The sequence below is a fragment of the Eretmochelys imbricata genome, chromosome 2, assembly GCF_965152235.1.
Source record: "Eretmochelys imbricata isolate rEreImb1 chromosome 2, rEreImb1.hap1, whole genome shotgun sequence".
NCBI classification, from domain to species: Eukaryota; Metazoa; Chordata; order Testudines; family Cheloniidae; genus Eretmochelys; species Eretmochelys imbricata.
In genome coordinates this window covers 174187651-174209775 of record NC_135573.1, presented here as the reverse complement: position 1 = coordinate 174209775, position 22125 = coordinate 174187651, and the positions used below count along the sequence as shown (strand labels likewise).

Below are 22125 nucleotides of genomic sequence, written 5' to 3'. Positions count from 1 at the left end.
AGGTATAGCAGAACACAACATACAAGCAGTAGGGTCACGGTATTGCAATACCATCAGAAGGCGATTGATGGTATGTCTGGTATATAGTTTATGGGAGAAAGAGACAATTGCATGGTCATAAGCAACACAAGAAGACATAGAAGTGGACAAGATGGGAGGGGCACAGCTGGTAAAGGACTTTAGGATACCAACAAAGAAGCTTGTGCTTTGTTGTGGAAAAGGGGGAGCCACTGGAAGGATAAAGAAAAGTGATGCGGGTGAGTAGAAAAGAAGATCTAAGCAGTGGCATTCTGACTAGACTGAAATGCGGCAATCCAGGCTACAGGAAGGCAGAGAGGAAAAAGATGCAGTAATTAGAATAGCAAGTGACCTGGGCCCCAACAAGAGCTTTAGCTACTGAGATGATCAGCTATTCTTAGTACTTTTTAAATGATGGTAGAGCCCAGAGGACCCATTTATGATAAAGGCCCCATTGTGCTTGGTGCTATGCAGCTATAAAGTCAGAAATATTCCATGCCCCAGAAATTTTATAACCAAAGTTTCTTCCCAGACTGTATCATTATCCTTTCTACAGAGCACCACCCTCCTTCGGGGCCCCTGTACATTGTAGTTGTCCTTCCAAGGAGGTGAGGAACTGCTTGGGGCCAAAACTGCTGCAGGGGTACAAGGCCTCTGCAGAGATGGCCCTGGCCTTCTGTGAAACCCCTGGGAGCAATCACTTTCGGGGACAGACCCCATCGAGGTTCAGTGAGGGAACTTCTGCAAGGGGATATTTCCACTTAAAAAGCTCCCTGTAAGGGAGTTCACCAGAGGAGACAATCTGGCTCACAGGTTTCAGTTCAAAATTAATCCGCTTCCTGGGGTTTGGCTTTAATAGTAACTCAAATAATAGCAACACATAAACCTCTCCCTCAGCATGGCTATTCCTATGGTTTCTCTGCAGAGACTTCTCTGTCTCCTACCCTAGTTTCCTACAACCATGGAGCCACTCTCACCCTCCCTCATGTCCAAGGTAGAATTAACAATTCACACCAGTCACAATGAGTCAGCAGGACTCTCTGCAGGATTCCAAACTTGTTAACAGGTTACAAACTGCCCCAGTGCTTTATCAGAAGCTAGATTCTTTTTTTAAACTGGTCAATTTAAAATATTCGAATGGACAGCATCTCTTTAAGTCAAGCTCCGTTTGTAGCAAGTAAGAGTAACTCCATGAATGAATATTGGAAATTAGGGTTTCTGTCTCTGTGCTGCAGCATTTTAAGAATATTTTAGGCAAGAATTCCTAGCAACCTTCTGAAAGATTGAGCTTCTCCACTGAAAGAATGAACCGCTTAAAGCATGTAAACATTTGTAAAAAAAAACTCTACAAAATATTAGCTTTACAATGATCATGCCAGAGATGATTAGCTCCACGCTTACTAAACAAAGCAAACATGCCCAATGATTTGCACATTTCCAACAGAAAGAAATCCCAATACTTTTATAAATCTTTGTACATGGTTCATTTGATTTTGACTAAAACTAACACGTTTTGCTGATGACCTATCATGGACGTTCACTTCCTAAGTTATGAATGCAGCGCTGATCTACTGCACTCTGTCAGCAAAACCACCATCATTCCTGAGGATGCCTCTGAAAAGCTGCAGGCTTATTTGACGTAAGCGCACATACACGTATCCCTTCCCAGTCCACGAAGTTCCCACTGAAATGCATACGAGATGCGAAATTTGACTAATCCACTCATTTGCTGCACTCAACAACAAGGACTGTATTCTGCTGATTCACAGTCTCACCCGGTGATTGCTCTAGTTAGTGGAAATTGCCACATTGAGATTCAATGGACATACGGTAGATTAGATGGGCAGCAGCTAAGTAAATAAGCAAATGAAGATATATGTAAGTTATTATTACCTTTTTTCCACAGAAGATGAAAGTAACCTTTGTCCAAAGGCTGATTAAGAATCAAAAGGCAAAACGTCAGGTTTCCTATAAAAAAAGAGATGATCGTGCTCATTAACAAGTAAATTGATTTCTCCCCTCATTTTCTTTGTTTTGTTTGCACCTAACATCCCACCCTATTTAATGTTAGGCAGAAACTTTGGAGCACACTTCACTAATTACCCTTCTTCTTAGGTTTCACCATTTCAGATACATAGAGGCAGTCAGAGATTCATTAGAAACATTTTATTTTAGCAAGTCCTTTTCATTTATAACAGTTGCTCTCTGCTAATAGGCCCCCACAATAGGACCCCATGTCCGTGCAACTCTCTTGTTCAAACCTCTGTCTTACTGTTGCCGCCTGTGCATGACATTTAATGGTATTAGCATTTTGGGGGAGGTGCACGTGTTCTATTAACAACAGAGGCTATCGCTGTCTGAAGGTAAAGTTCTCCTCTCAGATCTACTCAGAAGATCTAGGCTCTGAAAGTCTGCTCTCCCTTCAGGTGCAGTATTCCTGTTGACATCAACAGCATCTGCAACTGTGTGGAGAGTGGATAATGGCAGTCAAGATTTGCTGGGCAGAGCTGGAAGAACTTTGCCAGTAAACGGTTTGTTGACACACTTAGGGAGCACTATGAAAAAAGTTATACAAGCTAAAAGTTCTGAAAGACGGAAAAGATTGCAGCTTTACTGTTAATTATTTATTTGTATTACAGTCATGGACCAGGGCCCCACTGTGCACAAACACAGAACAAAGAGATGATCCCTGCCCCAAAGAGCATACAATCGAAGAAAACAACACAGGGATCATACTTGACAAGATATAATTATTTTACCAAAACATATTCTTTTTAGAGTACGTCTGTTATCATGGTGATTCCACAGCCTAAATCTCACTCCTGGAAACAGGCTATCACCAACACGCAGCCCTGCAAGCCTGCAACTAACCAGTCCACATTCCCACAGCCTGAACAGGCTTGTAAGCCCCACCATCCTTAGACTTTGTCCAACTCAAGGGACAAAAATGAACACACAAAATGCAAAAGTTTTAAAATAAATGGATACTTGCTATTCCAGACTGTGGCTCCAGGGAGCAAATGTAACCACCATGCCTTATTAGGATTGCATATGCTGGAAATAGCATTTATTTCATTTCCTAATTATCTATCTTGGAATAGAAGTTTCCCCTGGAGCTTCATTTCCTTAAGCTATCAGGTTAATGAAGTCTATTTGAGCATGTGAAGCCAATGTAATTGCAAGGAGAAATGATCTATCCCTAGAAGGTCTTCCGTGCCTCTGAACACATTTAGTAGAGCAGAAGGTGGAGTGAGGAAAGAGTCATGTGGAAGTATGAGGAGACATAAAGGTGAAGAAAATCTCTGCAATGTGCATGAAAATTTGGCAAAACAAGAAGAAGTTGCACACATTGAGCCACAAATGAATGTGCATGACAGGTAGCTACCTGCAATCAACTAAAAACTACACCAGACCTTACTGTAGGGCAAGTCAGACCATGAATGTACAAACATAAAACAACTTTTCACATGAGCATCATTATATGCTAGGATGTGGCATTGGCATGATATGCTGGAAGAATCACATGCTCACCACCAATGGCGAAGCCATTATTGAGGTAAGAGCACCATAGCTCTGCTATAAATGAAAACCTGTCGCCTAGCTCCTGCTAGACTCAACGAAGAAGACACTCAGAAGAGAGGTCAGCAAAGTACAAGATTCAATACTCACATATCTTTTATTGCAAGTAAATTCATCTGAACTGGGTGGTCATAGGCATCTATTTACTTACGTACACCATGGGTGTCATTACAGTCTTGGCCTTTACTGCATCACAGTATTTTCGGATGGGTGGTGTTATGTAGAACCTAAACTGCTGAGCATGATGGGGACTGCTCCCCATTTCAGCACTTCATTGACGTTGCTCTACTCTTCTGCCCATTCCCTCTACAATCTGCAGTAGGGTAGAAGCTAACACCAAATATATATGGTCAAGAAGAGAACAGTTGAGGAGACCAAAGTAAATAAATGAGAGGTGGGTGTGGAACTTTCTTCCATCCTGAGTTTGAACGTGTCTTTACCTTGTACTTGTACTGACAGAGACAGACAGGAACAAACAGCCGGGAACAGCGAACCGCGGCCGCTGGGAGCTGTGGGGGGCCAGGCATGCAGATGGTCAATATCAGCAAAATGTCCCAATCAGATTGCCCTGATGGGCCGCAGGTTGCCCACCACTGCTTTAAACCACAGCAAGTGAAAAATGACTAAATGTTAATATCTGTGCCACCAAAGCAAACACCAAAGCAAGCACCAACATTTTAACAGTGCTCACTGTACTAATATACAACTAATCAAAAAGGGCCAGATCCTCAGCAGGCATAAACTGAGACTGAAGTGTAAACCAGAGATACAACAATTTACACTCACTGAGAATCTTGACTAAAAAGCAGCTATTAATCAAATGGAGATTTCAGATAAATGTGAAGACCACAGAGAAATTTCAGCTAGTACAATCTATAGCAGCCCTCCTGCTAATCGAGAAAGACTGTTAAAAGTAAACTACAGCATTGCTCCATGCACTCTACTGGCTTCTCATTTGAAAAAAATCCACTTCCAGGTCTTCATCTTTAAAATCTCTTAATAAGTTAAGAAGAATCTATCTCATGGACTGTCCGTCCATCCATTACTCAAGAAGGCAATTAGCACATGAGCTGAAGGTTAACCAAACTGGGCTGTGCTGGACTAACAGGGGAAGAAAATTCCATAGTCAAGGGTCCAGCAGTGAAAATAACTTGCCAGCAATCCCCTGATATGGAGATCTCTCCTGAGAGGACACGTACTGACCTCAATTGCTGCTGAGATGCACAGGGAGAGAGTTGGTCCCTCACATAGCTTCTTACAGTTTTAGTGCAATTCTCTCTTTTATTATGTACTTTTCTTGTGGCCTTTATTATTGCAGACTGTACAACTCAAGCCATCTGTAGCATGAAGATTAAAAAAAATAAATACTTGCATACAACATAAAGCTTAAAATATAACATGCTCAGTTTATTTTGGTCCTTATGGCATAAACAAAAAAGAAAAGGACCAAAATCCAACAATGCCAGTCTCTTCATAATCTCAGGAAACTGATCCTGGAGGATTTCACACTTGATTCCTAATTTTGGTTTTACCTTCTGATTTAAAAAAACCCTCCATCTATTTAAACAACTATATGTTTGTTTGTTAATTTCCAATCATATCCATGTTTTCCTATTTGCTGCTTATAGATCCTTACTCACTTTTTTGTGACAGTACATACCATTTTCAAACACTTTCCTCCATATTTATGGGCTTAGTTTATGGGCACAAATTATTATAGGTGCACAAATGTGTCAGCAGTCAGTTATACCCATAAAAGTACAGGTATAAACATGGAGAGACAGTTCAAGCAGAACTGATCATGTGGCTCACACTGTTTTGTTCGGTCTTCCTAAAGGAACTTGCAATCCTTAGTCTTGAATAACCAGATAATTGTTATGTCAACAACAAAGTATGACTTCTATTCACTCTCTTTTCTAGATTGCAAATAAGTATATTAAACAACAATTCTCGTATTTACCCTGGCATACTCCCACTTAACTATTAACCTCTTTCAATTCTGAAAATTGGTCACATATCTGTCCTCTTTGCTTTCTAACACTTACCCATATTACTCTTCCTCTGAGTTTTCTTAGTAGCTGCTTCTAAAGGACTTAATCAACTTTTGAATCTTGTGACAGGGTCAGGCCAGATGGCTACAGGAGAGTAATAGAAAGCAAATATATTAGCCCCAGGCTAAGTAGGTCCCTTTTCCCTGGGTAAGGTAACAGGGAAGGTTCCAGAACAATCAGGAACATTCTGGAGACAATTAAGACAGGCTGATTAGAACACCTGCAGCCAATCAAGAAGCTGCTCGAATCAATTAAGGCAGGCTAATCAGGGCACCTGGGTTTTAAAAAGGAGCTCACTTCAGTTTGTGGTGTGCGTGTGAGGAGCTGGGAGCAAGAGGCACTAGGAGCTGAGAGTGAGAACGCGGACTGTTGGAGGACTGAGGAGTACGAGCATTATCAGACACCAGGAGGAAGGTCCTATGGTGAGGATAAAGAAGGTGTTGGGTGGAGGCCATGGGGAAGTAGCCCAGGGAGTTGTCGCTGTCGCACAGCTGTTCCAGGAGGCACTCTAGACAGCTGCATTCCACAGGGCCCTGGGCTGGAACCCGGAGTAGAGGGCGGGCCCGGGTTCCCCCCAAATCCTTCCAACTCCTGGTCAGACACAGGAGTCGTCGACCTGGACTGTGGATTCAGAAAAACGGCCAAGCTGAGGGCTGCCGTGAAGCTCCAAGGCAAGCAAATCCACCAATAAGCGCAAGACCCACCAAGGTAGAGCAGGAGCTTTGTCACAATCTCTATATAAATTATATCTAATATTGTGCGTTTATGCATTATTTAATTCTTTCAAAAGAATTCCAATGTGTTTGAGAGACACAAATTTACTATTATAAAAACCTTTCTGGCCTGTCCCTATTATCTTACACTCACCTAGGTGCCCTATAAATATTTATAATATCATTATACACTTTTTATAGATTGTCCCTTACTATACACCAGTCTGCAGGCTATATGGCTCTCACAAAAGCAGCATATATATTTGTAAATATCAGCTTTGTCTGAGATCTAACATAACAACATATACCCCTTGCTTATTTCCCTTGGGTGTCAGAAAAATATCTTAAGTTACCATACATACTATGAGTTTCTTTTCTATGTGTTTTGAGGCTAGAAATTTTTTTTATTACATCAAATAAAAAGGCCTTTGGGGAAGACAAGTACTACGCTTGTTCTAGCGGAATGATGTAAGCAATAAGACACAATAGGGCATATGTTGTGCTAAGATATTGCCATGCCTCTGGGTGCTACTGAAGCATGAATCCAAAGGCTGAGCAACTTCAGCCATACAAAGAGTCTCCTGTCAACCAATAATATTTACATTTTATTGCTTGCCTGAAGAACAACCATTTCTTTACCATTCCCAGTGATCTGATGAGTGGTATTCTAAAGGGGGGAAAAGTGGAGGAAAAAGGAAAAGAGACTCATTTCCATAGAAAGAGGAAATTTTACCTTCTAGCAAAATACTGCATGAGTCTAAACAGAAAGTTGCAAAGTAAAAGGAAATAAGATATACAAAAATCAAAATATTTCCTCCTACCCTGAAAGGATATTTCAGGGACCTGGGCCATGTAAATACCAAGGCAGATAGATGGAAGTCCAAATCTAGGCTGATCTCTGTGTCCCTCACCAAAGGCTCTTAAAGAAAGTATGCTGTCATGGAATAAGAGGGAAGGTGCTCTCATGGATCAATAACTCTGATGGTTAAGAGACAGGAAACACAGGGTAAGTATAAATGGTCAGTTTTCAGATTGAGAAGAGGTAAATAGCGGTTCCCCCAGGGCTTCGTACTGGGACAGTAATGTTTAACATATTCATAAATGATCTGGAAAAAGGGTAAACAATGAGGTGGCAAAATTTGCAGATGATACAAAACTACTCAAGATAGTTAAGTCCAAAACAGACTGTGAAAACTTATATAAGGATCTCAGAAACCTGAGTGACTGGGTAACAAAATGGCAGATGAAATTCAATGTTGATAAATACAAAGTAATTCACATTGGAAAATATAATCCCAACTATACATACAAAATGATGGCAGTCTAAATTAGCCATTACCACTCAAGAAAGAGATCTTGTAGTGACTGAGGATAGTTCTCTGAAAACATCCGCTCAATGTGCAGTGGCAGTCAAAAAAGCTAACAGAATATTGGGAATCATTAAGAAAGGGATAGATAAGATGACAGAAAATATCATATTGCTTCTATATAAATCTATGTACGCCCACATCTTGAATACTGCGTGCAGATGTGGTCACCCTATCTCAAAAAAGATACAGAATAAAATAAACAGAAGCAGTACTGTCAACTACACACCGAGCACTGAAACAGCAACACTGTTGGTCACATACCTATCACTTTCTCAGTGACCACAGGCAAGCACACATGAGGCAGAAGACGCCAAGAATGGTGAGTGAACCCAGGGGCAGGGGTCTTGTGTATTGCAGAAAAGCAATCTGAAAAGGTCACGGGGCACTTATGGGGCAACACTCTAAACTTTCCCACTGTTTTCCACAGACAGCGATCACTATGGAAGATATCTAACTCCTGAAGGGAAGCAAGGGTGCATCTGCTACATGCTTGCGGCTTCCGCCCCAGTCCCTATGTTGCTCGCCTGTGTGCACCTTTGGTCCCTTCCCAAGTAATTGCAGAGTGGCACGGGAAAGTGTCTCTCAGTGGGGGAAGGAACAAAGCAGCTCTGCCGAAGACCCTCCAGCAGAGGATTGCTGAGTACCTGCAGGAAAGTTTCCTAGAGATCTCTCTGGAGGATTCCCATGAAATCTCGGAGTGCATCAACTCCCCGTTCCATCAAACTGCCTAGCTGTACAGCGAAATGCCCAGCACGCAGAAACAAAGCCAGCCTTCTACATTTCTCTGCCCTCAACCCACTTCAGAACTTCACAAAGCAAAACCACTTACTGGGGGTTTCCTCTCCTGCTTCTGGCTCGCCAGAGTGTGACTGCAGAGACTGGCTAGACACCTCTGGAATGGAGAACAGCTCCTGACTGAACACATCATAGGACTCCACTTCTTCTTCAGCCTCCACCTGTTCATCAATTACTTCCTCCTCTGGGTTAGGTTCACTTTCCACTGGCTCCAGACCCGCCGAAACATTCACAGTGCTATTTGCGGTGTAGGGGGGGCCACCCCCTAGAATAGCGTCCAACTCCTTATCAAAACGCTAGGTCTGGGGGCGCAGCACTGGAGCGACAGTTTGCCTCCCTTGCCTTCTGGTACGCATTCCTCTGCTCCTTCACCTTTGCTCTACACTGCAGCATGTCCCGGTCACATCCCTTTTTGGGCAAGCTGAGCGCAATCTGGCCATAGGTATTGAAATTCCAACAGCTGGAGCACAGCTGGGATGCACAGCTTCCTCTCTCCAAACACTTATCAGATCCAGTAACTCCGCAGTGGTCCATGCGGGAGATTGTTTGCTGCGTGGAGCCATCGTGGTCTGCTGGGAAGATGTGATGTGAGCTTTGCACGCCAAGCAAACAGGCAGGGGAATTTCAAAATTCCTGGGGCTTTAAAGAGGGAGGGGCAGAAGGTTGTTTACCTGTTGTCAGGGCAGCAGAGTTGAAACTGCTGACCAGTGTGGTCAGGATGGCCGTTGTAAGACACCATCCGGAGGCCAATAACAGCACTAAAATCAATCACAGCGTCTACACTGGCACTACGGCGCTAAAGCCTCAGCACAAAAAGCCTGCTGACTCTCGTCAAGCTGGTTTTATTACAATGCTGCAACTGAGGAGTATTGGCACAAAAAGTGGCTTTGCAGTGTGTACACCTCTGCTGTTTCATCGCCAAAAGCTGCCTTTTGGCAAAAAAAAAAATTGGTAGTGTAGACCAGGCCTAAAACAAAGACAGCTGAATGACTTCCTGGAATGTGTTTTTCCGGTGATGGGTGATGTCTTCACTACTGTATCAGAATTTCCACTATAGCCTGTGATTCTATTGCAAAGAATTCATTCGCAGTGGGAATCTGTCATCTGTCAACAACACTGGGATGGCTAAGAACACAGTGCTTTATAGAGCAAGCAGATAATGACAAAACAATGCTTATGCAAACTTGTATCCTGGATGTGGAAAGGGTATTACTAGAGCTGGTCAACAATTTTCACTTTGAAATTTTTATTTGTTAAAAGTCAAAAGGAATGAAACATTTCAGTGTTATTCAAACAGAATTTTCCAATCAACTTGAAACATTCTTTTTTTCAAAAATTCCATTTTGCAGAAAATTTCAAATATTTTCCCGGAATAGAAATCCTGGTTCCTGCACACCTCTAGGTATTACTAAATTAAAAAAAGTTCGAACATGGATTTTTTTTCTATTCAGGAATGAGAATTCCACTAACATAGAATGACTGAAAAACATCTACTCAACATGAGTGACTTAGTGAAAGCGTGGGATACAACATCAAATAAAACCTGGTTTTTCAATTCCAGGAATTCTAACAAGGTGTTTTAATGAAGGCTTAGAAAAAAAGATTTATATGTCATCATTCCTGAGATTAAAAATATGGTTGGTGGCAGAATAATGTTCTAACATTTTATCAGAGCCCAGATTATTGGGTAATGGTCTCTGTTCTGTTCTAATTCACACTAGTGCAAAGTTAGAATTACTTCATAGGTTTCACCTCAGTTATTCAGCCTTCAATAAGTGCAAATGAGAAAAATTTGGCCCACGACCTTATGCACTCCCCAGCACCAGGATACGAATGCCTTTAACTTGCAGAAAGAAAGATCACTCAGACCACTAAGTATGATCTCATACTTCCTAAGTCAATTTCCTAAGTCAATTTCTCATACTTCCTAAGTCAATTTCCTAAGACAATTTCTTACTACGCTTTGTTAGGTACCCTTAGCTAATTCAGGCTCTTTCTTGACACCCCTCAGCCTTTTGATTTCAGACATAACTGGTCTTCTTTTAGATAGCCCCAGACTTTCGTCTAAAAACAATGCATTTTACATTAATCAAACGAAGCTGCACAGTATGCTCATTTTGCCTTGTAAGAATGAAGGAAAGAGAACAGACACTTCACACTTCTCATATGTGAAGGGCATTTAGGAGATTATCTCACAGCACAAGAGTGTGGATTCGAAGCTGGTGTGAATCAATACAGTTCCATCAGAGCTATGCCCATTTGCACCAATTGAGCAACTGGACCAAGATTTTTAAAAGTCAGAAACATAATTTCTTTTCCTGTAGGTGCTGTGGAAAGAAATAGTTGCTACTTTCTAAAAGTGCTATTGCCAGTTCTTTGAAGCCATGCGTTTATCTCACAGATGTTTTTAATAGCAGTACCCTGGAGTTCCCAAACATGATCAAATGGAACCACCTCCATATCAAAAGCTGAGAGAGCAGAGGCATCGTTAGAAAAAAAAATTAGTCAGCACAAGTTATCTGACAAAGAGTTCAGCAGGCTTCTGACCGGCATGTATTTGGTGCTGTAAATGTTTTGTTTTTTAAACCTTGCAACTTCAGAGTCAGTAGTTTCTTGCACGAATTGCAGATACTGTCCCCTAATCTACTCTCTGGTGTGAAGATGATTTTGCCAGTAAAATTTTGACTCAGAGGGCCCAATTCTGATTTTCTTAACACTGTTGTAGATCAGGTTAGCTCACTGATGTCAGACCAAACAGATCAAAACCTGGCCCAGAGAATTGATAAAGTTTCTTTTCTATGACTCTGTACTCCACTCTAACAGTTCCTTTTCCCTCTCCACTATACATATATATATATTCATCACCACATCATCCGAATTGTCAGTCCAGGACCAAATTCTGCTTTCTTATGCTCAGGAGACTACAGAGGGATAGATGAGGACAAAATCTCTGATTCCAGATCAGTTACTACTGGTGAATTTGGACCCAAGAACCCAGCTTGACCCTCAGATCTGTAGTTGCAGGGCTGGCAGCTGAGGGGGGGGGGGGGGCAGGGAGTTTTACCTGAAAAATGAGCACTGTAAGTTATTGCGATGAAGTGAGCTGTAGCTGACGAAAGCATATGCTCAAATAAATTTGTTAGTCTCTAAGGTGCCACAAGTCCTCCTTTTTTTGTTGTGATACAGCAGACATGGAACCTCACAATGCCATTTTGAGAGTCACTTTTCAGGTAGAGACACATTTTATATGAAAGCCAACAGTGAGACACTTCTAACATACAAAATAACACAACTGATGCTCAGTCTCTTGCTCTATAATTTGAAGCTACTTACGTGTATTAGTCTGTACCTTATCTGTGTTTAGAACTGGCACTCTGGCGTGTTATAAGGAGTGATAAAAAGAATATGGGACATATAAATACAAAATTAGCCAATAGTCTACCATTTAATATTTAAACAAATTCAATAGTAAAATGATTTCCCATGTAACTGGTATTTCTAAGTCTGAAAATCTTCCTTAGCATCAGTTTCAGTGAAGTCTGTGCCCTGTGTCTGTGCACTTGCTAACAAAGCAGTTGTCAGCCCTAATTCGGAGATGCAGTTAAGTTAATTTTACCCACTATTTATAAATTACTTCTGTAGTTGCATTTTACTAGCCTGAATCCCAAGTCACCAAACGAGATGTTTACTCTTCCTCTTAAGAGTAACAACTCCGCTAATAAACCGGCAAAAATTATGCCAATGGATCACAGCCCTTACAAATATGTTCTCAGACTTTTTTAAATGAATAATTCAAATCTGCACAGCCATCTGCTTTTCCTGTGAATGCAGTGTTATCCCTTTCAATGTATTTTTGCTGTTAATTTTTTAATGTATATTCTATTGACTTTTTAAAGTATTTTACAGCCACCAATTCTCAAGGTAACTTCCAAGAGGGATAGGAAGAAACAGGGATTTGTGCAGACACACATATATCAATCTTAATGAAAAGAAAGGAAGTGGCATTCTCTCTAGAGTTTAGCAGTAGAATATATGTGGAAGAATTCAAAACAAATAAAAAACTAATTCCTCATAAGAATCCACTAACAGAGCCATGCTCGTTTACATTTTGGGCTCATTGCTGCTCCCATTCGAGTCAACGGTAAATCACCCAAAAAGAAACACCTGTCAACTATGTTTGGGTGCCCAATTTGAGACATCTAGGGCTGGATTCTTCCAGAGCGTTTAATATGTCATAGCACTTTGTGTGTCCAGAGCAGAGCTTCTATTGACTAGTTACGAGTGCTTAGCACTTCTGCATGTCAGACCCTCGGTGTCTCAATTTGGGTACTGAGAAAATGAAGGACACATGGTGGCCACCTCGAAAAGTGTGATTTCAGCAACTTGCCCAGTATCACACAGGAACTCTGTGGTACAGGCAAGGCTAGAATCCAGTTCTCCAGGGAGCATGCTCCTTTTAACCACAAGACCACCCTTTCTCTTCCTAGCTACCTAGATATTTTAGGTATTTATATGGCTCCCATTACTATAATATCTGAGCACCTCGCAATCTTTAATATACACAATAGTCCTGTGAGATAGAGGAGTATTATCTCCATTTTACAGATGGGGAACTGAGGCACAGAGAAGCTACATGGTTAAAGTGACTTGTCCAAGGTAACAGAGGAAGGCTGTGTTGGAACAGGGACTTGAATCTAGGATTCCCATGTCTTAGGCTAGCACCCTAACTACTGAACCATTCTTCCTCACTCTCATTCCTGCATTCCCCTGCCCATTCACTATATGCCTTCCAACTTCTGCAACAAATGAGGCAGGGGTCCTGCAGACAACAGTCTCCTTCACAACCCTGATTCATCCGCAGAGCAGGTCTATCTAACGTACTGAATGAGGCAGACATTCAATGGAAAAATAGTAAGTGATCATGTAATTCAAAACTATATCATACTACATATGTCCAGGCTCCTACACAACCCCCCCTACCCTCAGCTCCTGCTCCAACTCCCCAACCCAAGGCTACCATCCCCCTTCATGCATCTATTCCTCCATGTCCTACCTTCTCACCCCTCTGAATTTCAGTCAGGTGACTTCCTAGTTCACACCACCTCGGTAAGAGCAATTAGGGCAAAGGAGTGACAGCCTTCCTACTCTCATACTCTCACTTCCAGTGCTTGGCGCCACAGCTGACCCCAACAGCAGGGAGAAGCAACTGAAGGGAAATTCCTGCTCAGCCCCTGTTGTTCTGGTATGGAGCATGGTCAGTGGCTCTCTGCCGAGGGTGCATGCAAATCAGCACCCAGAAGCTGTGCAGAGATGGAGCATGCTCAGTGCAGACAGAACCTTCTGAGAATTCAGCTACCAAATGCTAACATATCTCTCTCTACTGAGCATATGTGAATTGAGATTTTCCAGAGGTTTATAATTTGACCAAATTTTGATGAATTTTCACAGGGATGACAAAAGACACATCCCTGATACCTGGGTGACTTCCTTGTCAAATTTAATGTCACTCACGCATGTGCGGGACCATTGCACATCATGTCCCAAGAGCTGGTGGACAGGTCAGAAAAAGATCCCAAAGGCCCCTCTGGCACCACTGCCCACCATAGGGATGCCCTTTGAAAGGACAGACATGGCCCTGGTCACGCCGTTAGAAAAGTCCTTAGCCAGGTAAAAATACAGATCAATGATATCGGACTATGCAATTGTGAGAGCTGTGTGTCCTTAATGGTCCATCGACACATAGGTACCTAGCCCTGATGTAAATCCATCTGGGGCAGGGGGTGTTATGTTTGAGATAGAGATACATAGCCACTATTCGTAACTTCAGATACAGTAATGAAACATGGATTTAACCAGGATAATCATTCTTGACAGACTGTAACTTTTCCATTGAAACCTTACATGATATACTTTGTACAAGATTTATTGCAACTTTGTAACAATGGTGACTGTATTAATGTAACTCGTCATTTTTATATGGTATCACAGCCCACTTTAGGATTTCTATATGCGCCACCACTTCCACACACCCTCTCCTTTCAGTTCCTGAGTTGTGGTGTCAGGGGGCTGATCCCAATCCCCTTCTTCCTGTGAAAAGAATTTGGCATTTTTATTTTCTGTGCCTGTGTGGCGGGAAACATAAAAGCTATACAGCTGCAGCAAGAGGTACCATTGCATGACATGTGGTTGATCTTTCATTAGAGTTTAGCCATTGGAGTTGCTCACGGCATGTTACTAGGTAGAAGGGCTGCCTCCATAAGTACTATCACAGGTCATCGACAGCCTATTTCACTGCTAGGGCCTCCTTCTCGATGACCGAGCGTGCAGCCTCCCATGAGAACATCTTTCTGCTAAAAAAGAGGATGGGGTGCTCTACTCCTCTGATTTTTGAGACAGCACTGCTCCAAGCCAGACATCAGCTGCATCAATTTGTATAATAAATAGCTTCAAGAAATCGGGGGAACAGCACTTGTTCCTTGCTCAACTGGTCTTTCAGTATTCTACATGCCTCACCACAGCCTTTTGTCCAGTGGATTTTTGGTGTGGAATTTTTTTCCTAAGTCTGTTAAAGGGGTGGCAATGATGACGAAATTTGAGATGAACTGTCGATAGTACCCTGCTAATCCCAAGAAACAGCAAACTTGCTTCTTGGTGGAGGGGACAGAGCAGTCTGCTAGGGCTTGGACTTTGTCCACTGGGGAGGGGGAGTGTCATAACTGTGCCCCCCACACTGTATACCTCAGGCAGGTGACTTCCTGGGTTGCCAGTTAACACTTGGTTGGGTTGGTCATCACTTGTGCTTCCTCAAGGGCTTGTAGTACCACAGCGACATGTCTCGTGTGGACAGTCCATCCTTCATTGTAGGTGATGAGATCATCAATGTAGGCGGCTGCATATGAATCATGTGGCCACAGCACTCTTTCCATCAACTGCTGAAATTTGGCAGCTGCCACATGGAGCCTGAATTGACATAACCCAAATGGAATGGAGGACGTGGGCTTCTCTTTAAACTCGGCTGTCAGAGGGATCTGCCAATACCCCTTTGCTGGGTGGAGGGTAGACATAGATGTGGCAACCCACAGTCTTCCTAGCAGTTTGTCAACCTTTGGCAAGGGGCAGCTGTACCTTAACTGTGCCCCTTGTCATTCTCCATATCAATGTTTTGCCCAGAATGCCTTTCCTGTGGATGCCTCAGACAGCGAGGAGCCAATGGCCTCCCCTGTGATTCAGTAAAACATGTAGGGGCATGTGATGTGCTCATGTGACCCTGGACTCCATCTTCGGTCAGTAACTTTCCATACTTTCCATACAGTGGGCTTTGTTTAGGAAAGTAAATTTTGATGCACATTGCAGAGGATATAAGAGATACCCAAGGAATCTCCCATTTTGCCTCCTTCCTGCTCCAGTTCTCTGGACTGTGGATTTACAACTAAAAGGAGTATTTTGAACTATGGATTAAGGCTCTTCTAATCTTTTGGAAGTTACCAGAGAGACTTTTGCAAGCCAGCAGTTTATTCCATCACTGCTACAAACCTGATATGAGGACTTTGCAATCATTTGTATGTATATGATCTATTAACCATATTAACTCTTTTTGTTTCTTAACAAATCTTTAGTTAGTTTACTAAGGATTGGCTGACAGCATGATATCTGGGTAAGATCTGAGATATTTATTGATCTGGGGTAAGTATCTGATCCTTTGGGATTAGTAAGAACCTCACATACGGCAAACTGGGTTTTCAGTAATGTCTCACTATATTAGACCTGTTTGTCTGGATAGGAGCCAAGGGTTGGAATGCCTAAAGGGGACTGCAGTTGGTTTCTGGTTAACCAGTGTGGGTACTGCAGAAGCTCTTTAGTTAGTGGCTTGGTGAATCTAATTATAGAATAAACTACCAGTTGGGACGGATTGTCTGCCCTAATTCTCGCAGTCTGTCCTGAGTGTGGCATTCTCAGTGCGGTCCATCCCAGGCACCCAGTCACATGGGCCCAAAGGTGTTAAAAGATAATACTGAGCCCAGGTACCCCTTCCCCTCCAGACCTGCTGAGCATGGCAGAGTGGGTTAAAAGGAGCTCAGAAGCCCATGGAAAGGGATGTGGACAAGGAGCAGGAGAGACTAATCCTTCCTGGGAGGGACCACAGATTAGGTAAGGTCCCCAGGCAGTGCCTTCTCCAACCACCACCTCATCTGAGAACCAGCAGGTCCTAGAGGACCCTGCTTATTTGGACTTTTTAGTAAGCTACTGACCACTTGGACTATGCCCCAAACTGAAAGAGCACACATGTAAGAAGTAGCCCAGAGTGGCAGACTTGGATTCTCTGTAGTGAGGACCCTGCCAATGTTACTTGCTACAAGGTCCTGGGTGGGGACCCAGTGGAGAGGGAGGTCCCAGGTCTCCCTACCACGCCCCACTTAAAAGGGAAAGGCCCAGATGTGGGTGGAGTCCCATACACTCCTGACCTAGGATCAAGAACCAGGAAACTCTACCATCCCCACAGAGAGAGACAAGGAGCTGGTTGTCAGGTGTGCTAACCACTAAGCCACCTGGTTCTCCCTGTGCCCTATCATTGTTTTAAATCTAGTAAAATGCTTTAATGGGCAATCCAGGCGAACACTGAAAGTAAATCTCTGAGCAGAACACTGATGCAATGGTTTTTAGCTACTGCATCTCCCAATCTCTCAGTCAAAACATTTGTTTAAGTAAGTGAAGATACCACAGAACTAACAAAGTTTGATTATCTAGGTTGTTACATGATCCTGATCACCATGTAACACAATCATTTCTGGATTTTACCTTCATAAAACCCCGTGAGGTCTCAGTTATCACCATTACATTACAGATGGGAAAGTGAAGCACAGAGTAGATGACTGCCCAAAGTCACACAGGAATTGAATCCCAGTCCAGTCCCCTATAAGCTAAGACCATCCTTCTTTCCTAATACAGCATAGGAACAATCACCAAGCAAATATGGAGCCACTTGTCAGAGATACAGCATCTTCCTAATTTGCCACCTTATTTCTCAAATGCCCAGGAGATCTTTATACATGTAGATCATTAGTAGTGGCCAAGTCACTTAATGTTAATGGACACATGTATTCTAAAGCACTTTGAGATCCTTTGATGATGGGAGGGTGGTGGGGAGAGACACCTTAGAAGCAACACATTGATATGGAGAACTACAAGGGGCACAGTTAAGGTAGAGATTGAAACCTTGTTGGAATATTTCCTAACTTGCTAGTGTGAAACTGTTTTGCTAAAGTGAATTAATTTTCAGTCTTCAGTGTGCATTAAGAATCATTTTTGCTGTGGAACAGGATGTTAGGTTACATAAACATGGGAATAAATTACAAAGCAAGGGAGAAAATTATTCCACTAGATAAAGCTCATGCAAGGCCACATTAAAGAAACTGTACAGAGTTTTTGCTAATGACTTTAAATTAGGATATTCTTTGTCTGAAAAAGAAAAAACTGAAGTGGCAAGAAAGCCATCAAAATAGTAGCATTATTGAACTAAACAAGTTCAGGCTAAAAAAATAATAGGCCACTATTTTCAGACAAATGTGCCTAGCACTGCGTCCCTATATCCATATTTAGGAATGTAAATGAAAGTGGCTTAGTGCCGGTGTCCTCTCTTGGAGTCACCATCACCATCACACCTGCCCATGGACAACAATCATGGTAAGCAAAATATTGCATATAGAACTGTATTCTCCCCCCCTCTCGTTTTATGCCATTTGTGATCACAGGGTCTTTGGTTTGGTTTTTGGATTACTTAACTTCCTTGTCTTCAGGAATGAGTTATTGGGCCATTCTTCAGACACCGTATATTTTGGGAATCCTGTGCATTCCATTTCAATTTGGGGGTGTTGATTATCAGCCTTATCTAAAAGGGAGTTCTATAATTGAAGCAGTATCATGTTGCCAAGAAAATACTCTCATGAACAAGGGCCAGATTTATCTGGGCTCATTCCACCGTCGAGTCCTGTTGGGTTGAAAGGAGAGGAAACATCTGATGTAGCCAAGGTCCAGCCTATTGAGGGCTCAGGAGATACAGGTCTTGAAACAGATATACAGGGTAGTACACAATGCAACAGACTAATCGTTAGTTTGTCTCGCTTAATAGCCAGGCCATGCTACATTGAGCTGGCTGGAGCTTCTGTGAGGGTTTTAACTGTTATCCTCACCTAAAGCACATTGAAGGAATCAAGCTTTGAGGTAATAACATGTTACCAGCACCATGGCTGGGTCTACAGCCCATAGAGGGAGATGCAGCCTCCTGGCGAGCCCACGGGTGGGGAAGAGCACAATGGACTCAAGAAGGGCAGGCACAGTTGCTAGAGAACAATACCCAGATGGTTTATGGTCTCTAACCTGCACCCTTGAGTGGGACTGAGGAGAGAATTCAGGAGCCACAACTGACCGGCCCCCAAACCAATGCTGCTTAAGCCTGACATGGCAGAGAAGCTGACCATAGGATTGCAAACCATCTTGATGATTTGAGAGATGGACGGGCAAGTCAAAATTTTCACCATTTCTTGGGAATACTACTCTCTTTACACAATGCCTGAGGTGAGTTTTATCCAACTGCTTTTGACCAAATCTCTCTCTCTCTCAGTCACCAGGATGGCTGGGTAATGACACTCTCTGCATTTGACAAGAAAGAAGACTGTTGACTTGGGTATCTACACTATACTGAAGGCACAGAATCACACTGTAAATTTGCTTTCATAGTACAATGATAAATAATCAGTATGATTATCTTTGAGGTAATAATGGTGAGCTCTCTGCACTCTTAACGAAGTTAATCATTTAACAGCTTATTGGCAAAGGGATCTAAGAAAATTAAATCTAGACGTATACAGCTGACAAAGATTAAACAGGGGCTGGTAACTGAACAAAGCAAATGCACATATTAGCCTTAAAGTGATACTCTACAACTGTCGTATCAGGTAAGCTAGACCATTTAGAAGTTCTATTTTTGTAGTGTACTGTATTATTTTTTAACTTTGTAAATGCAAAGCCAGGGATAAATGCTTAATCAAAATAAAAATATACAGAAACAGACAGAATGGGAGAAAAATTAAATTTTCTCTTTTATTTTGAAGCTTCAAAATAAACATTCTTTCCTATAAAGCCTCAACTGTTAATTACTTCTTTCTTCTGAACAAGATATTGAACGATCTTCACTTCAACGAAATTAGTGACAGGAGCCCACTAGACATGTTACTCTAGATATCCCTGCAATTTTAATATTAAAAAGAAAAGAAAAGAAAAGTTGTGAACTTTCTAATTGGTCACTAACTGTCTGCCAAGGTCATACTGCAGGGTGTTAGGCCTGATGTCCTAGCCAAATTCCAGTTTGGATTACAATTACAATACTTCCCTAATGTTTACCTAGCTCCTTCTGCAGTTTCAGTGAGCTATAATAGTCTTTTACTGCACTAGACCTTGATATAATATTGCTGTGGGGCCAGGATTTCACTTTATTCTTTCTGACAAGCACTGATTTGGCTAGCCCTGTGTTGTGATGTACTCTTAGGATCATGCTCAAACTAAGGCTTATGTTAGGACCACAGAGAATACTGATACTGTAATAGTAATTATAGCGCTGCTCACAGGCTTGGAGAGAGGGCTCTTTCCCCTGAGCCCCATGGCGATCCCCTGTAAGTATGCAGGCTGGGAGCTGGACTAGGGCTATAGTGCACAAATAGCCATGCTTCTCAATGTTGTCACATGCAATTTATCCCATATGTATCTACAAGGGAAAGCTGTGATTAATTTTAAAAATGAACAGATTTAACAATAGTTCTCCAAGTGCCCGTTGAAGCTTTTGAAGTTCAAAAAAAAAAAAAAAAGTTATAAATACCCTAAAAAGGAAAATAGACTCCAAGCCCTCAAAGTGAGATTCTGTTAAAAATATAAATCAAGGAAATATTTACATTTTTATCCTACAGTTCTTATACTAACAGATGAAGGACATAAAAGGAATGACTGCATTTTGGCAACAACATTTAAAAACATTTGACTTCTAAAACAATGTCTTTTGTCTTCATTTGCTTCTCTTAGGAGTTAATACTTGGAGGCTGAATTTACTACCTAATGAAGGTATAACGCAGATCTGTTGCTGGTCTGAGACAGTCTACAATTCTAAATCTATTACAGGCTCCTTTTGACAAATGGCTTTTAAGATCAACTTTTGTTTACTGCATGATTAGATAAATCAGCATCTACATAAAATAAGCTAAAATATATAAAAAAAAAAAAGCCAGAAAAATCACATTACAATATCAGAGCCACATAAGGAATTTTTATGTACTCTGGAGAAGGGATTGACTTCTCATTTTATTGTACTATGTGTCATTCATGTTGCCTTATGGTAGAAAAATACGATCAAAAATTAGGGTTGTAAGCACACTGATACTCCATTAAATGGGTCAACTAAAATCAGAAACTGGCTAACATTTATATCCAGTAGCTATATTCCAAAATGTTAAAGAAACTGTGACTAAAATGTAGCCTTAGCTATAACAACTGCTTTTATTGTAAGCTGCTTGTGCTTGTTTATGGTTACGTGCTTTGACATGTTGCCGACCACAACGATAATTAAAGATAACAATTATTTTCTTTCTTCCTCCAAAATACAGTAAAGCCTGTAAATAAAGGCAAGCTTTGGGGCCAGTAAGAAAGGTCCTTATTCGCAACCTGTCTTTTCAACTAGATCCGTCAACTTTAACACTACAAACGTCAGACTTAATTAAGGCTTATGGGGCATAAACCTTTCAACGCCATAAATCCATATTGCAGGAAAGTAACATGACTGTCTCAGAGAACATCTCTTTTCAAATAAGCAATGTCTCTCTCTGAGACCTAATTTATGTTCTGTATATGGAACTTCATACTGTAAATAGCTTTGTTTCTCCTGCCATGAATATACTGCTGTCAGGAAAGAATTTCATTCTGATGTTTTCTGGTTTATGTGACTATTTAAAATGGACTTCAATGCATATTCCAATGCTTATGCTTCTATTCTACCCAAACCAACTGTAACTTTCTGAGATTATTCAAAATTCTTCAGAGCATGTGTCTCCTATGCCCTTTAATCTTTGCCTTTTAAGGTCAGACTTACAGACTTTAAAGTACATACAGCTGTCCACATGCTCTCAGAGCCTTAAGCAGAATTATTGTTAAAAGAGGTTATATCAGCAAAAAGATCCTAAATTAAGCTTGATTCTCAAAAACACTTCTAAAGTCCAGCTCTGGGGGCTCAGTCCTGCAAGGTGATAAGCACTCTAGCCCGGTCCAGGAAAAAGACTTCTATACATGTTTAGCTTTAAGCATGAGAATAGTCTCATTCATTTCAGTGGGATTACTCATGCGTTTAACTTTCAGTGGATCAGGCCAAAATGCTCAGCACTTCTCAGGATCATGGCTCTCCTGGACAAGTAACCAAATCATAAAATCCACTGCAATTAGCACCATTGTTGTCATTTTCAACAGAGAGCTCAAGAACTTGACAGGCATGTAGACTGAACTACTTACAGTGTATCCAAATCTGGAGTCTCACGCTTGTGACAGGTTGGATCACAGACACCTCTT

The 22125-nt window shown here is 41.7% G+C and overlaps 1 protein-coding gene across 2 annotated transcripts in view; it reads right to left on the bottom strand.

Moving 5' to 3' along the window:
• TPK1 (thiamin pyrophosphokinase 1) overlaps positions 1–22125 on the bottom strand; it is a 483761-nt gene that overhangs the window by 392734 nt on the left and 68902 nt on the right. For both annotated transcript variants that reach the window (XM_077810971.1, XM_077810972.1), the window contains exon 3: positions 1912–1986. In XM_077810971.1, coding sequence (XP_077667097.1) covers positions 1912–1986 — 75 coding nt within the window. The remainder of the gene's footprint in view (positions 1–1911; positions 1987–22125) is intronic.